At 51.4% G+C, this 16,461-nt stretch overlaps 1 protein-coding gene across 4 annotated transcripts in view; it reads left to right on the top strand.

Moving 5' to 3' along the window:
• ABR (ABR activator of RhoGEF and GTPase) overlaps positions 1–16,461 on the top strand; it is a 167,534-nt gene that overhangs the window by 91,110 nt on the left and 59,963 nt on the right. For all 4 annotated transcript variants that reach the window (XM_087825987.1, XM_087825986.1, XM_087825988.1 and 1 more), the window contains 2 exons: positions 7,786–7,884; positions 15,050–15,235. In XM_087825987.1, coding sequence (XP_087682113.1) covers positions 7,786–7,884; positions 15,050–15,235 — 285 coding nt within the window. The remainder of the gene's footprint in view (positions 1–7,785; positions 7,885–15,049; positions 15,236–16,461) is intronic.

Below are 16,461 nucleotides of genomic sequence, written 5' to 3'. Positions count from 1 at the left end.
ACTCTCTTGCTAGCAAGGAGACTTGGTGAATCTGGGCTACCACAAGAGAGCATTTGGAGGGAGAAAGAGAGAGAGCCAAGAGGTCACTGAGTTTCCTTAAAGGGAAAGATTTGGAGCCACTGAAGAGGGGGAAGGTGACAGCTGGCTGGAGGCAGAAGCCAGGTGTGTAGGCACTTTTCCTAAGGTGGACCCCAGCCCACCCACCCGGGCTGTGGGCACTCTTGGCAACAATGCCCTTGTCCTGTCAGAGAAGTTTCCTAAAAGTAGAGCAGGAGGGGAGTGGCTGCACCGTTCCCCTTCCCTTTAGCTCCTCCCCAGGGCAGGGCTCCCCCTTGAAACCACAGCAGTGTTGCCTGAGGCATGGCGCACCAAACCAGTCTTCCTTTCTTTCTCCTGAGCTCTAACCTCAGCCTTTTCCTCGTCTCCTTTCTGTTCTGTGACCAGAAGGGAGGCCAGTTAGAAAGTATGGCAGGGAGTTTGCAGACTGCAAGCTCGGCTGCCTAAAAGAGAGCCCCCATCTGTGGGCTCCAGGCCTGTCTGCCCAGGTAGCACTGCACCCCAGAGGGCGTGGTGCACGGAGCACTGTTGTGGGCAGGAGGCTGTCGCTGAGCCTCTCTGGACCTCTTTGTCCCTCCTGTAAGATGGGGATCACAGCCCTGCCCCACCCAATACAGTGTGGTTCCGAGGAGGAGCTAATGGAGGTAAAAATAGACTGCAGCCCATGGTAGATGGTTGATGTGTGGAGCCTGGGTGGAGTGTAGCTGTAGGCCTGGGCGTAGAGCAGTGAGGAGCTGTAATGGGAGTTTGGCAGTGGCTGGTGTCCCACCCCTGGTTCTCTCTTCTGGTGTGAGCTCCAAGCACTGGGGGTAAGTCACGTGCCTCACTGGGCCCACAAAAGCCTCTGCACTTGGGGTCTGACCAGCTTTTCCACCAGGAGCAGGATGGGAAAAAGTCTGATTATGAACCAAGAACGCCGGCTGGTTCATTAGCGTGTGGCATCGAGGTGTGTGGGGTTCCTAATGGGCCTTCTCTGAGAAACCCTTCCCAGCACAGATGGGATCTGCTCACATGCTGCCGTAGAGGTCAACCCTTACCCTGGACTCTGGCTTATACCTCAGTGTTAGCCCATATTTCATTCTGCTTGAGACTAAGACAGCTGCCTCCTCTACCCTACTCTCTTTGAGGGTAAGGGCCACATTGTATTCACTGTGGAGTATTGCATAGTGCTTGGCACTTGGCTGGTGCCCAGTGAATTTATGGAATGAGCGAGGCTCGATGGGGCTTGCAAAGTGTGTTCCATGTCCCTGGCCTTGTTCCATCTCAGAGGTGTTCTAAGGAGACAGCACATGAATGCCAGGAGGTCCTGGGCTCACATTACACCTAAAAATGCCTGATCCCTGGGAGTCTTCCCCTCTACCCTTCTGCCTTGGTGTTCTGGACTTGTCTCCAGCATGGGGAAGGGAGCCTTTCATGAGTGTTGGGGGATTCCAGGCCCCTTGTCTCATCCTGAACGCCTCTAGGATGCCTTCCTCCTCTACCAGGCTTGGCTGTCTTTAGAGGGAGAAGACAGGCAGGATGGCTGGAGAAAGATGGTGAGAAAGCTAGTTGATTCATTCAACAAACACTGTCATATTGTGTTCTATTCAAAGCACTCTTTGGGGGGGGAGATGAGATAAGCAAGGTGTCATTTCTCACAGAGAGTTCACAATTCAGGGTGAGGGCACAAGTTCACAGATAATAGTAATACAATGAGAAAGTAGTCAGGGCCACGAGAAGGGTTCTGATAAAAGGGAACTAAATTCAGAGGAGGAGAGACCACTTCTAGTTGAGTCAGGACTGGGCTGGGTGCATGTGCACTTGTATGGTCAAGGGGCATTTCTAGAGAGTATGCTCCTGTCCTGGGCTGCAGACCAGCTTGGCACACTCTTGCAAGATAGACTCTTTTCAGCAGCTGGTAGGAATCCAAGACAGTTTGCTCTTTTCTATTACTTTACTTCAGGAGTACTTACCTTAAATAGTTGTCATGTTCCTGAGCATGTGCCCAGATGCCAGTCCTCTAAATCAATCCTGTTTTCAGTGTAATTTCTGAGATGCTTCATCTTCTCGGGCGACAGATGTGGAGATGGCAGTGGTTTTCTCTAGAGCAGGGGCTTGCTGTGTCTTTGAACCTATATTTCCCTTTGAGGAGTTAATGATCTGTTAACTAATAATAATGTGAATACTGATGGTAACATCGCCTCCCAGCTGTAAAGTGTTGTATACTTTCCAAAAATCTTTGATACAATTCTATTTAAAGGTACCTAGGGCTGATGGGGTCCTTGTGATATAAATGCTTCTATTTAAGGGAACTCATTTGTCAAGAATAAAAATCCTTTTATAATGCACATTAACCCTTCAGGTATTATTCTGTGCCAGTTTTTAATGGATCGTCTGAAATGCCTAAATCTCTGTTCCATTGGCCCAGGTCTCTTCTCCCTCCACTGGCAGTGATGGCCATGCCTGTGGCCCTCACTTGGGTGTTTCCCAAAGTGGGAGCCACATATGTGATGATTTGAGAGATGATTTTAGGTGGCACCTGAATATGTATTTTGCACTTTAATAGGTATATATTTTAATGTATGTTAGAAAAAAAAAGTGATTTGTATATCTTTCCTATGATTTCAAATGTCATACATGGGCTCAGGCTGTGCTTTTAAGAAGTCAGCTGTAAAGAACAGTATTAAGTAACTAATAGTGCAGGGGGTATGTATGACAAAACTGAAAAGGTAGGATATGAACAACTAAAGTTAGGAAACACTGCTGGATCCCCTGGGGCCTGCCTAAAGCTTCAGACAGCCAGGAGCCCAGCATACGGGGATCCACCCTTAGGAGTGGAATTTGGGCTTTGTGTGTCCCCAGCAGTTGCCCCAGTCCTCTCTGCTCTTTATTCTGCTGAGTTATATGCTGACAGACACCTCCCCAGTGCCTAGCGCTGAGGAGAGAGTGGTGGATGTCTCAACTCAGAGAAAGGCCAGCTGACCTGAGGCTGAGGCTTGACATGGACACGACCCCTAGGCCCAGTGGCATCTGCTCTGAGCAGCAGACCCCTCTGGGTCCTCCTTGGAAACTGGTGTGGCTCATGAGCTGAATTCTGCTGATGTGGAGCTGCTTGACCTAAGGTTCTGAATCAGAGGCGGCTCTGCCTCTTCAGTCCTCATTGTTGTCTTGGAGGAGATCAAAGCTCCTGGACAGATTGTGTCTGGGCTTGGCCTAGAACCAACCCTTTGGAGGCTATTTTTAGTCCCTACTGTAGTAGACTGGGCCAGAGAGCTAGCCAAGCCTCACGTGTTGATAATGTCCCTACCAGAGTGACTTGACCTCTTGGATTTGGGGGCCTCAAGCTGACAGACTTTGAGACTGGCAGATTGTGTAAAGTGCTGGGGATGAAGGAGCCCACCGTGGCTGCATTTCATAAGCTTCCCTTGGGGAGGAAGTGGGGATGGTGTCACTGAGAAGGCAGCTTTCCTGTGCTGGGGGACCCTGAACTCTTTAGAGAACTCGCCCTGGGAATTCTGGGCACGTGGGCACCTCTGGAGGGCTCTTTGGAACAGACTGTCTCCCTCACTTGTATTCCCAGTGCCTGGCACCTAGTGAGGTGTGCATGAGCTAATGTTCAGTCCTGGCATTTTATGAGATAAGAAGAGCCCCCACAAGGGCCCTGGCTGGGTAGCCCAGTTGGTTAGAGCGTCATCTCAATACGCCAAGGTTGTGGGTTCAGTTCCCAGTCAGGGCACATACAAGAATCAACCAATGAGCCCTGGCCAGGTGGCTCAATTTGGTTGAAGCGTCTTCCCACACACCAAAAAAAAAGGTTGTAGTTAGGTTCCTGGTCAGGGTACATGTCTGGGTTGCAGGTTCAATCCCCAGTAGGGGAGTGTGTGTGTGTGTGGGGGGGGGGGGGGGTGCAGCTGATTGATATTTCTCTCTTTCTAAAAAATCAGTAAAAACATATCCTCAGGTGAGAATTAAAAAAAACAAAAAACAATGAATGCATAAATAAGTGGAACAACAAATCATTGTTTTTCTCCCTCCTTTCCTCTCTCTCTCTAAAATCAATTTTAAAAATTTTTTAAAAGAATAGCCCCACAAAGAGTCAAGAAACAATTGTGAATTTCCAGATAATTCTAAACCAGGAGCATGTGGGGTCTGAGGAAAGCAAAGAAAAGATGGAAGAGGTTTTTGATGGTAACAGAACAGGCCTCCTGTGGTAAAATGCACAGAATTTAATTTCACATCACTTCCACCCTCACGCCAGGGCAAACTTCAAAGTGAATGTGGCCCCGCCCGAGTGGGGACTCTCAGGGGTGACTCCTTAATCCCTTTTGGGGAGCCCTTTTGAGATTGGACTCTGAGGTGGGAGTCTCTTAGGGAATGGGTCTTGCTGAATTGGGCCGACACCGGGGTCTGGCTCACGCCAGTGTGGGTGACAGCTTGGCGGCGGGGGCTGCGAATCACCAGGTCTTCACCCTGGTCCTAGGCCACCCAGCTTTCCAGTTAAGCTCCCAGTGTTCCCCAAGTGACTTCCAAGCCCTCAGACAAACCCTTGGTTGGCAGGGAATGGGAGGGGGAGGGGTGCGGCAGGGGCCCGCTGGCCCCCAGCACGGAGGGAGAATTCCCATTTGTCTGGCCTGGGAAGCAGCAGGGTCTGTGTGACGTGCAGGGGGCCACCCCGGGTCCGACCCCGAGGGGCAGGCGGGGCTGGGGCTGTGCTTCAAGCTCTGATCTTGTTCTGGAGGAGGTGCTGCCCCCCGCCATGCAGACAGCTCTGGGCAGTGGGCAGCTTCCACTCTCTGTGACTCGGGAGACGGATAACACCTTCCAGATTGTGGGATTTCAGTGAGTTAATCCATGGAAAGCACTTAGAACAGGGCCTGGTACTTGTGAAGCCATCGATAAGCAACTGTTGTCCTTCCCTAAAGCTTGGCGTCCTCACTAGTTTCCTAATGCCACAGAAACAAATTACCACACAGTCAGTAGCTTAAAACAACACATTTATTCACTCACACACAGTCTACAAGGGTCAGCTGGGCTGCCTTCCTTCTGGAGCCCTGGGGGAGAGAATCCGGTTCCGTGCCTTTTCCAGCTTCTCGACGCCTGCTGTATCCTTGGCTCATGGAATGTCTTCAGAGTAGCAGTGTAGCATCTTCCAGGCCTGTGGTCAACCTCTCCCTCCCCTCCCCTCTCCTTGTGGTCACATCACCTTTTCTCTGACCCTCTTGCCTGCCTCTCATAGGACCCTTGTGATACATGGGGTCTACCCAGATAGTCCAGGATAATCTCCCCATCTAAAAATCCTTAATTATACCTGCCAAATCCCTTTTGCCATAGAAGATAACATATTCACAGGTTTGGGGGCTTGGGGGTGGACCTCTTTGGTAAGACGTTATTGTTCTATCACAGGGTCAGATACCTTCAGAGGTGGGGTGGGGTGGGGGTGGGGCAGCAGCCTCCAGCACAGACCGCCTAACCGGCTTGCCTAACTAGCTTGCTAACGGGAGGCCAAGAATCAAGTTTCTCTCTCACCTGTGGAAAGGGTGGGCGAGCTTGTGAGCGCAGCCAGGGCAGGGAAAGCAGCTGGGGCAAAGCCACGGCTTCTCGGGACTTGGGAAATTTCTGATGGCTTCACACGCTCTCCCAGACTATGCTCAGGGTGTGCATTTGAGGCCCAGAGAGGGCTCTGTTTGAGATCCCAGGTAAGCATCCCATGCTTGAAAAAAGAACACGAGAGTGAGGACATTACCAGAGCAGTGGAATAGCACCGAATATGGTGTTCCAGGCCTGGGGTCAAATTCCAGCTCAGCCACTTCCTGGCTGTGTGACCCTAGGCTAGTCCTTTCCCTCTTTTAAGTCTCGTTTTTTTCCATTTATATAAAGAAGAAATATAGCACCCACCTGCAGGAGGCATTTGAAGGCCCAATGAGAGAGTGCAAAAGGACTTAGAAGCTTTAATGAGCCTTAGGTGCCCACCTGTTAGTGTTAGGGGTATCACTCGGGGCTGGGCTCCAGGGAAGTGCACGGGAGTGTGGTGCAGGTACTTCAAAAGCCCTCGAAATCAATGGGCAGGTCATGAGATCATCGGGTGCAAGGGTCAGTGGCGCAGACCCCAACATGAGAGCTGACACTGCAGGCCAGAGACTTCAGCTGTGCCTTCAAGGAGAGGTGGGATTCAGATGAAAGAAGAGCCAGGGCAGGACGAGGCATTTGAGGCAGCAGGGGTAACAAGAACCAAAGTTCAGAGGCTGGAACCCCCTGGCATGTTGGGAAGACAGATCTGATGGCTGTGGGGAGATTAAAAGGGTAGGGAGAGGCACTGGGAGCCACTGAAAGTGTTGAAGTAAATAAGCTGGACCCCGTATCACTATTTATATTTACCTGTGTGGGGTTTTTTGTTTGTTTTTTAATGTCTTTTTCTCCCACCGGATTATAAGCCACATGGGACTACTGTATGCATGTTTCCTGTTGTATCTACAGGGTCTGGTGGGCATTCAGTAACTACCTGTTGAATGAATGAATGAATGAGTGAACGAATAACCTAACTGAATCCCCAGATGATCACATGTTGCTGTACAGATTTAAGTCCTTGACAAACATCAGGTGGAAGGTGGTGTACTCAGAAGGTTGATCTGGCTCTGGTGTGTGAGTGGAGGGGGGAGAGAGAGGCAGAGGTCAGTTAGAAGAATCGGCCAGCAGGGTGGGATGCTGTGGGCCTTGACGCTGCAGAGGGGAGAAGTGGAACAGAAGGGAAGAGTCTTGGTAAGAATATCCAAGCAAGATGGACATTCAGAGCTAAAGGAGGCATGATCTCCACCACGGGGGAGAGGTGGGAGCGGGGAGGAGGTCAGTTGGGGTCTGTGCCTTACAAAATGAGGCAGTTAGGAAACGATGGGGGTTGCAAGGTTAAGATTGAGAGCCCCACAGCTAGCACCTTTCTTTTATTTATTATTATTATTATTATTTTTAGTCCTCACCTGAGGATATGTTTTCATTGATTTCAAGGGAGAGAGAGAGAAACATTGATGTGAGCGAGAAATATCGAATGGTTGCCGGTTGCCTCATATGCATCCTGACGGGGTATCAAACCCACAACCTAGCTATGTGCCCTGACCGAGAATCAAACCTGCAACCTTCTGGTGCGTGGAACGACACTCCGACCAACTGAGCTGCCCAGCCAGGGCCACAGCTAGCACTTTTCATTGTGAATTTGAACCCATGGGTACAGGAGAATATATAGTCAGAGGTGCGGCTAAAAGGCCCCACAGCTGGGCTTCCCATGGCCACTTTCATGCCATTCTTTCTACCCCTGCTCTCAGTTTACAGATCACTCCCTCTGGGAGCCCCCTCCTGCCCCTGCGGTGCCCTCCCAGGTGACCAGGCCCTGCCTCAGTCATGACTCTGATTTCCCTTCTTAACTGTGTCCACCCCTTAAACCACCGCCACCCCACAAGAGGCCAGGCCCTTTGTTACGTTGCTCACTTTTACAGGGTTGAATAGGTGGGTGGGTGGGTGGATGGGCATCACCTAAGGAGATGTGGGAAAACGCATGAGAGAGAAACAAAGCAAGAAGTTAGTGTAGGAGTATGGTGATTGTTTTTCCCTTTATATTTCTGTATTTGCCACATCTTCTGTACAAAGTACATTTGGCACTTAGTCCCTACAAAAGTGTTAAAGGAGAGAGAAAAGGCAAGAGAAGAGACCCCTCAGGATTCCGGCCCCTTTCTGACGCGCTGTTGGCTTTTGTTTGTGCAGGTGGAAGCAGGAAAAGGCCTGGAGATGAGAAAGCTGGTCCTCTCAGGGTTCCTGGCCAGCGAAGAGATCTATATTAACCAGCTGGAGGCCCTGTTGCTGGTGAGTGTATGCTCTGGGGCCTTTCGGGCCCCCTGTTGCACCTTGTCACGCTCCTAGACTGCTTTTGGAGTGGGAAGGGAAGGGGGGCCTGAGCCGGTCCTTCTTTGCGGGCGGAGTCTGTGGTACCCCTCTGCTTACAGCTTGGCGTCAGGCAGCGGGGGTCATTGCCGGACAGGCAAGAGGAGAAGCGCAAGTAGGTTGAGGGTGGCAAACCCCCCATCACCCACGACCGTGGCACAGGCGTTACTGATCCATCTGTCCAGGTGGGGGTCTAGCTGCCGCTTCCACACTGGACCCTGGGAGCCTCTCTCAGTCAGTCGAGTTGAGATCTCTCTGTCATTGCTGGGCCCGGTCCTTCCTCCTTCCTGCAATAGTGAACCATTTGCGCCATCCCAAGGCCCTGTGGCAGGAAATGTGAGGTGGAACGGCTTTCTCTCCTCCGTTTTGAGACACGCCAGAGCTCTGAGGAGTTAGACCAACCCCAGCCTTTTGTGAAGGTGCCTCGGTTTCCTCTCCAAGATGGAAGCATTGTTGTGAGAATCAGATCGGGAGGGGGATACTATTAAAATGTTTTCAAAAGGTAAAAGCGTGACACAGATGTAAGATGTTTCTTCCTTTGAAGAAGGCGCATTATTAGATGCGCCTGGAGATTATGCAGTGACTGTGACACGTGAAGTTCTCTGATGGGTGTTTTGCAGCCTGAGATGTGATACCAAAAAAAGGAGCAATAAGAAATGTAGATGCAGATCAGTAGAAACTCTTTCTTACAAGAATTGTAAGATGCACATTTATGTACTTAGGAGATGTCGCCCAGTGTTCCAGGGGACGTGGCATTATAGTAGCCAAGGAATAACTGTTGAACCCCTGGGGACAGGAAGATATAGTCAGGGGTGGACTAAGTTTGTGATAAATCTCACCAGGAGTTTATTGGAATGCACAGTAATGTTTTCAAGTGAGGGGCAGTATGGCAGATACATGAAGACTCGGGTTTGGGGCAGAACTAGGGCGAGACGAGACTCGCCTCGCCATTAATAGCAGACATATTTCACTGTTTTACAAACTGTGCACCTTGACCACTAGTGAGAACCACCATTTTACAAATGAGAAAGAAAATATCAGCATGTATCACATAATAAGTACCATATCATGAAACTTGTGGTTTGTTGTATGTATATATGTATATTTTATTTTTTACGTGCGTTGTAGGGTTTGAAAACCACTGGCTTTGGGCAAGCTATGCATAATCTTAAGCATCCGTTTCCCCATATGAGAATGAGAACATCCTTAGCATTTCTCTCTTCTTCATGGGGTTGAGAGGACCAGGTGATCCCTTTTTGGGACCTAGTACAATGCCAGGTACTTAGGCACTCAAATATTAACTGAAGGAAGGAGGACAGGCAGATACATGTGAAACACACCTTATAAACTATGAGTTACTGTACCAAAATTAGGGGGCATGGTTGTCATTACTAAAAGGATGCATATTTGAAAGGAGTTGTCTGGCTTTGAATCCCCCCCACTTGACCACTTACCAGCTCTAGGCCTTCAGCAGATTGATGAACCTTTGTGCCTCATTTTCTCCATCTGCAAACTGGGTATGCTAATCATATTAGTACAGCAGGTCCTTGTTATGTTGATGAGATGCCCTAGAGACTTAGCTCTTGTTTATATCAATTAGCCTGTGGTAAAACTGGTTTCGCTTAAAGTCACAGAACCTACTGAAGACAATGAGACTTAACTCTGTCCAAGGGGTTGTTGTGAGAATTATGTGAATTTGTACGGAAACTCATAGAAAAGAGCCCAAGTGTTAGCTGGTAGTACTGTTATTTTCTCCTGTGCTGGAGAAATGCAGGTTAGGGCTTGTTGGTCTCTGTCAACACACCCTTTCCCTGAGGGAAGGGGAGGCCCTGTTCTCATTTCTTATCTGTCACTGGGCCTAACTGGAGTTTCCGTTTCTTTGGGCAAAGATAACAACAGATTTAGGGGCCCAGGCACTCCCTGCCTGCCTTGCCTTTCTAACTGCTCATGTCCCAAAGGCAAAACCAGTGAGGTTGAGGCCCCTCTTCTCCCCCCAGTTTGCTCATCCTGGGTCCCTGATTGGTTGTTTCTTGAGCAGGCTGGTGGGGGGGGAGCAGCTGGAAGGCCTGATCTGTGGCTGGAGGGCTCCAGGAAGAGGGGGTGGGACCCTTCACAGCCGCAGCCACGGCTGATAAGCCTTAGAAATAAGGACTGAAACCCTTTTCCCCTCCTCCTTGAGCTGGGAGCCCTCCCCTCTCAGCTGGCTGGTAGCTAAGCCCTTTGCTTTTTGGGGGTGATCTAACAAAGGGGCTCAGAGGAGAAGAAAATCTGTCCTCTGAGCGCCCTGCTCCTCCTACGCCCAGATCTCCGCATCGCCCCACCCCCATAGCCACAGCTCGGCTCCTAACGCCTTTGGTTGTTCTCAGCTTAACACTTCCTGATATGCCAGGCTAGGTGTGTGTACCTAAGACTGTGTACACACATGGGGACAGACGGGGGCGCGCACCGGGCCTCTGTTCCTGCCCCCCGGGTTGCTGGCTGGCCAAGGCTTGGTTGTCTGGAATCCTCCAGGTTCCCGGTGGGCTCAGATTACAAGAAGAGTGGGCCTGAGAGCCTGGGCTGAGGTGGGGGTGGAGGGAGGGAGACAAACCAAATGCACGCAGTTCTGCACCTCTCCCCCTCCCCACCCCCTCCTAGCAATGAGGTGGGTACAGCGTCTGGCTGCACTGTCACCTCCAGCACCTCCCACCGCCAGGCCATGGCCGGCCCTACTGTCATTCTGGCCGTTTGCTTTGTAGTTCCCAGGCCCATTGTGCCCAGGTCCCTTATCTGTGAAATAGGTTAAACCATGCCTTCCCGCCTGGGCCCCAGGGAGCAGGAGGCTGAGGCGATGGTTGGTAAACAGGCCTTGCCGACAGCCTCCGGGCCTTCTGGTGTAGGAGGTAGAGGAAGTGGGCCACATTTCTTTCCCCTGTTTCGAAAGGCAAGTTGCTGGAGGGCAGAGCAGACAGATGGGTGTGAAGCCCCACTTGGAGGTAGAGCCACCCGGCCTGGCCTATCTTCCTGAGAAGCACTTCATGGGAAATTGAGAGCCAGGGTCGACTCTGAGGTCCCTCCGGGACTCTTTAAGATTTCCTTCCTCCCCTGGAACATGGAGAGCCCCCGCCCCAGCCCTCTGAGCAGGAGGGTGCAGGAGGTGACTGGCAGGCTAGCTCTCCGGCACCAGAGCAGTGCTGGGTGGCTGTGCCTGTCACCCGAACCACCTGACGCTTGTATTCAGGGCTGCCCCAGATGAAAATAACTGCCTTTGAGGGTCTCTGGATGCCAGGGACATGCCCCCAGTACTTTCCCCTCCCCCAAAGTGAAATCAGGGCAAAGTCCAAAGGCCCCCAGCTTTGTCCTGAGAGCCATCTGATGGCCAAGTGCAGGCCCCGTCCGTGTGACCCGCTGCTGGTGAGCACTCATTTCTTCCCCTTTTGTAGGCAGAGTGGGAAGTTTAGGAGGAAGCAGAGCAGTGTCTTCTCCCTGCGTGGGTGGCACATGAGCGCTTCCCCAGCAGCTTCTGAGAAATCCTGATTCCTCTCTCTCCCCAGGACCGTTCTCTCCGTTTCCTTTACTCCCTTCTTGATGGGGATTATACCATGGCAGGGACAGGGATGAGTGGTTCTGGGACTCTGTGGTGACTTGGACCCTCCACTGGCTCCTGGGCAGAATAGAGATAAATTATGACAGTGATCCTGAGAGCCAGCTCTGTATCCTCCATGGAGCACTGGGAGCCATGAAGCTGCTGTTGGGAGAGCAGTATTGCTTCTTTCCTGGCTCCTGGTTCCTTGTTTCCTGCCGGGCATGCTTACCCAGACCCGCCCCCCCCCCCCACCTACTCAGATCTTCCCAATCTTCAGGGCCTGTTCCTGTCACCTCCTCCATGAAGCCTTCCCAGTTGCACCAGCACAACCTTGATTCCAAGGCAGTTGGTATTTATAATCCAAGTCATGTAATACCCTATCCTGCTTTGACCACTAAGGTGTTTCACCCAAATAGAGTATAACATTCTCCAGAGCGAGGATCATGAGTCATAAAAATAATCTCCTGAAAAGAAAACTGAACCCCATCACTCCCATGCTTAAATCCCTCCAGGGAAAGCCAGGTCATTGCTTGGACTTAACAGCCACATTCCTTCCCCTGCAGGATCTGGCCGCTGCCCTCCCCTCGAGCTCTGCTCTAGGTTCCCCTCCTCCCCCTTGCCCACTGCACACGGGCACACTGGTTTTATTCCAGCTCCTCTCTCACAGGCCTGTTCCTGCCTCAGGACTGAGTGTTGAGGAAGTCTGCCTGGAATCCTGTCCCCTTTGCCCTCGCGCTTCCATTTTAGGGTAAATGTCCCCTTCAGCACCTGTCTCAGGACATTCCCTTCTTACTTCCCTCATTGCATGTATGTGCGATTATGTGTTTGATTGTTTCCTTGTGTTTTGTCTGTTTCCCCTACTAGATGGGAGGCTCCAGGGAGGCCGTGATTTGTGAATCATGGAACACCACCCCTCTAATCTCCCTGCCCCAGTCTAGCCTCATGTTGTTAGGCGCTTGGTACATTATTTATGGGGTGAGTAGTAATAGTAGCAGCTAACATTTTTGATTGCCTTCTGTGTACCAGGTACATACTCAATATTTTTTAAAACATGTTTTTATTGATTTGAGAAAAAGGGAGAGGGAGAGAGAGAGATAGAAACATCCATGAGAGAGATTTCGATCTGCTGACTCCTACACACCCCCTACTGGGGATCTAGCCGGAAACCCAGGCATGTGCCCTGACCAGGAATCAAACCTGGGACCTCTTGGTTCATGGGCCGATGCTCAACCACTGAGCTACGCCTGCCTGGCCATATTCATTTTTTTAAATTAATTCTGTATTTTTGCTTTCTTTTTTTTTTTTTCAATACATCGTCATTGATTTCAGAGAGAGGAAAGGTGAGGGAGAGAGAGAGATAGAAACATCAATGATGAGAGAGTCATTGATCGAGCCCACAACCCGGGCATGTGCCTTGACCAGGAATCGAACCCTGTTCCCCTGGATCCTAGGTCGACGCTCAACGGCTGAGCCACACCCGGCCAGGCATATTCAATATTTTATATAAATAATGGCTTTTAATCTTCCCATCAGTGTTCTTGAGAAGGTAATATTATCCCGGTTTTACAAATGAGGCTGCTGAGGCCCAGAGATGCTAGCTTGCCCACAGCTGTTAAGTGGTAGAGTCGGGACTCAAACCCACACTACCTGGCCTGCACCACCCTGGCCGACCCCATCCTACTTCCCTAGCAAAGAGCTGGACATTGAGGGTTGGTTGGTTTCAGCGCTGAGAGGTTCAGAAGGAGGGCTTCTGCTTTTTTTTTGCTCTTTTCATCATGTCTGGACTTTTTTAAAGCTGGGAGGGTGGAGGAGGCAGAAGTTGGAGAACTGTCTGGGTGTTTGAGTAGGTGGGACTTCCTCCTGTGGACAAACTTGGGTGCTGCCACCGTCGGGTGAGACAGGTAGAGGATGGACTGAAGCTTGGTGGGAAGTCGGCCGGTGCGGCTGGAGCTGGTGTCATCTCTTAGAGTGCACCAGTGATGACTTCCCTCCTCCTCAGTGTGGGTGCGCCCTCCAGTCCAGCGCTGACTCCCCCCACTTCCCACTAGAATGCTTCTCATGTCGAAAAGCTCACTGCTGCCCGGTTGGCGTGGCTCAGCGGTTGAGCATCAACCTGTGATCCAGGCGATCACGATTCAGTTCCCGGTCAGGGCACATGCCCGGGTTGCAGGCTCGATCCCCAGTCGGGGGCATGCAGGAGGCAGCCGATCAATGACTCTCATCGTTGATGTTTCTATCTCTCTCCCTCTCCCTTCCTCTCTCTGAAATCTTTTTTTTTAAAAAAAAAAAAAAAAGGAAAGAAAAGCTCACTACCTAATCCTCTGACACAGTAGAGAACAGCTCCTGTGAGTCCACACCTGTCCCCATAACTTCTTGCTGTTCCTGGGTCTTCAGAGTGACCCAGACTAAATCAAGGGCCTCTTTCCACTCATCAGCCATGTCTGACTCCGGCTTCTCTCCTCCAGGTAAACATGCCCGCCCCTCCCTTGCCTGCTCTTTGTGGCGGGTTCCCAAGCCCTGTCTGCTGGAGGCCTTTGGAGGGCTTTGGGCGGAAGGAAGGTCAACCAAAGAGGAGCTCTTTATCCTTTAGGATCAGTTTTTTAATTTATTTCAGCTATGAATTTTAATACCTTTTCCCCCCTGATTATAAAATTAGTGCTTACTCATTGACGGTGATTTAGAAAATATAGAAAATCACACTGAAGAAAATGCACCCAAGCCCCTTTATCACACTGTCCTACCATTGGGCATGAAGCTCATGGCTTCCGCTCCCAGCCAGTGCTGGGGGACGGTTCTGAGTCACTGCCCGTCATCTCACCCTCTCCAACCCTCAGGCCGCGGAGCATCTTGGTGTAGGCAACAGGGATGACAGATAGGTTTCATCTTGCCGTCAGCCTTGGCATTGAGAAAGAGTCTGCGACTACAGCCAGGTTTGGGGAGAAAGATCATTGTAATCACTTAGCAATGTTGGCCACAGATACAGGAAGCGGGACAGTGGCAAGTGTGTCACCTGTTCACTGTCTCTGTCCTAAGTGGTGGGAACTTAAACTATCAGTGCAGCCGAGACTGGTCTTGGGTCTCTTCAAGGCTCTAGTCCCAAGTCCTAGAATCATACTCTGTTTCTTGGTCCTGACTGAAGCTTGACAAGAGAGCTTATGATTGAGAGCATAAGGCCGTTGTGGAAGGAAGGCATGAATCCTGTCAGACCAGAAAGCACACCTAGTACAGGCTGGAGGCCAGGGGCTCCTCAGGGAACGAGGGGTGGGGGAAATGTGGCCTGGTACCACCCCTCGGGCCTGGCAGGGCTGCTGGGCCAGGCTCTGGCTGTCAGGGTCCCTCTCCTTGCAATTGCACATGCTGGGGCCTGCGACAGCAGCTGCTTGATACGAACCACACTGCAGGCGCCCTGCCTTCCGTGGCCTTGTCTGGGCAGAACTCTGGCAGCAGGAAGGGCTAATCAGTGCCCGGAGCCTGCTGACACTCTGGTTTATCTGCCTGCTCTTTTTTCCTCCCCTCTCCCAGCCCATGAAACCCCTGAAGGCCACCGCCACCACCTCGCAGCCCGTGCTCACCATCCAGCAGATCGAGACCATCTTCTACAAGATCCAGGACATCTATGAAATCCACAAAGAGTTCTATGACAACCTCTGCCCCAAGGTGCAGCAGTGGGACAGCCAGGTCACCATGGGCCACCTCTTCCAGAAGCTGGTGAGTGTCCTGTTGATAGAGCGTGCTTATCCAGGGCCTCAGTGGAGCTGCTGGTATGGATGGGGAGCAGTCAACCCCATCCCCCCTCTTTCTAAGTCCTGGAGGAAAGCCTGGGCCTCTGCTTTATGGAGAACTTGGGCCTGGTACATCGATTCCTGGCCTTCCCCATGAAGCCTAGAGTGTTCTAGGGATGCTGGAGATGGGCTGTGTGCATAGGTGCTCCTGGCAGGGCATTGTTTCTCTCTCCTGCTGGGTTTCAGGCCCCCTATCCCTCAGTTGACTAAGGGGCATGTGCCTGGTGGAGGGGCAGGGACCGCTCATGTGAGACCTCAGGCATTTGCCACACACTGAGCCACACCGGCCTGGCCAGAGTCCACTTCTTTAATGCTCATGGCCACCTGCTTCCCTCCACCAGCTCTGGGGCCCTCACCTGGACCTCTGCTGTAGCCTCAAGAGTGGCTCCTGCCTCCAGGCCCACCTTCCCATCCATCTCCCACCTCTACCTAACAGTAGGAGAGTTATCCAAACTCCTGACCGGGCCTCACTTCTCTCCTGCATAAATCCCTTCAGTGGCTCCGTCTTGCCCATTGGATAAAGACCAGGTTCCAAGGAATGGCTTAGGAGACCCTTTGAATGCCACCCTCTGTCCACATCTGGCCTCTGGCTGCTGCCTCCCCGACTCTCTGTGCCCCTGACACTGAACTTGCTGTTCTCAGTTCACACTTCAGGCACTCGACCTCTCTGTACTTGTGGCTCTAGCTGCCTGAAATGTCCTTCCCCATCTGGTCTGGCTTCTCCCGGTCAGTTCCCAGCTTAGAAGTGACCCCTTTGGAGAAGCCTTCTCCAGCCCCTCGAATGCAGCCCCTATGGTTATCCCCTCAGTGAACACTATAACTGCCTGTCTCCCCAAAACCATAAGCTCTGGGAAGGCACACTGTATTTCCTTCATCACTAGACCCCCTAGAACTAGCCCAGTGCTGAATGAATGAATGAATGAATGAATGAATGAATGAATGAATGAAGAGTGAATGAGTACACTGGGACTAGGGAGAACTTGGAAGAGCATTGAGGGAGACCTCGCAGGGCGTGAGGTCTGTGTGCTGAGAGACCAGCCGTGCTGCAGGGACAAGCACAGCTCCTACAGCCAGGTCACAGCTGGGCTTGAATGCAGGTTCTGCCACAAATTAAACCTGTAACTGGAAGGAACTTACCCAACCTCTCTGTGA

The sequence above is a fragment of the Miniopterus natalensis genome, chromosome 17 (genome assembly GCF_054644295.1).
Source record: "Miniopterus natalensis isolate mMinNat1 chromosome 17, mMinNat1.hap1, whole genome shotgun sequence".
Classification (NCBI taxonomy): domain Eukaryota; kingdom Metazoa; phylum Chordata; class Mammalia; order Chiroptera; family Miniopteridae; genus Miniopterus; species Miniopterus natalensis.
This window is presented reverse-complemented; position numbering and strand designations above follow the sequence as displayed.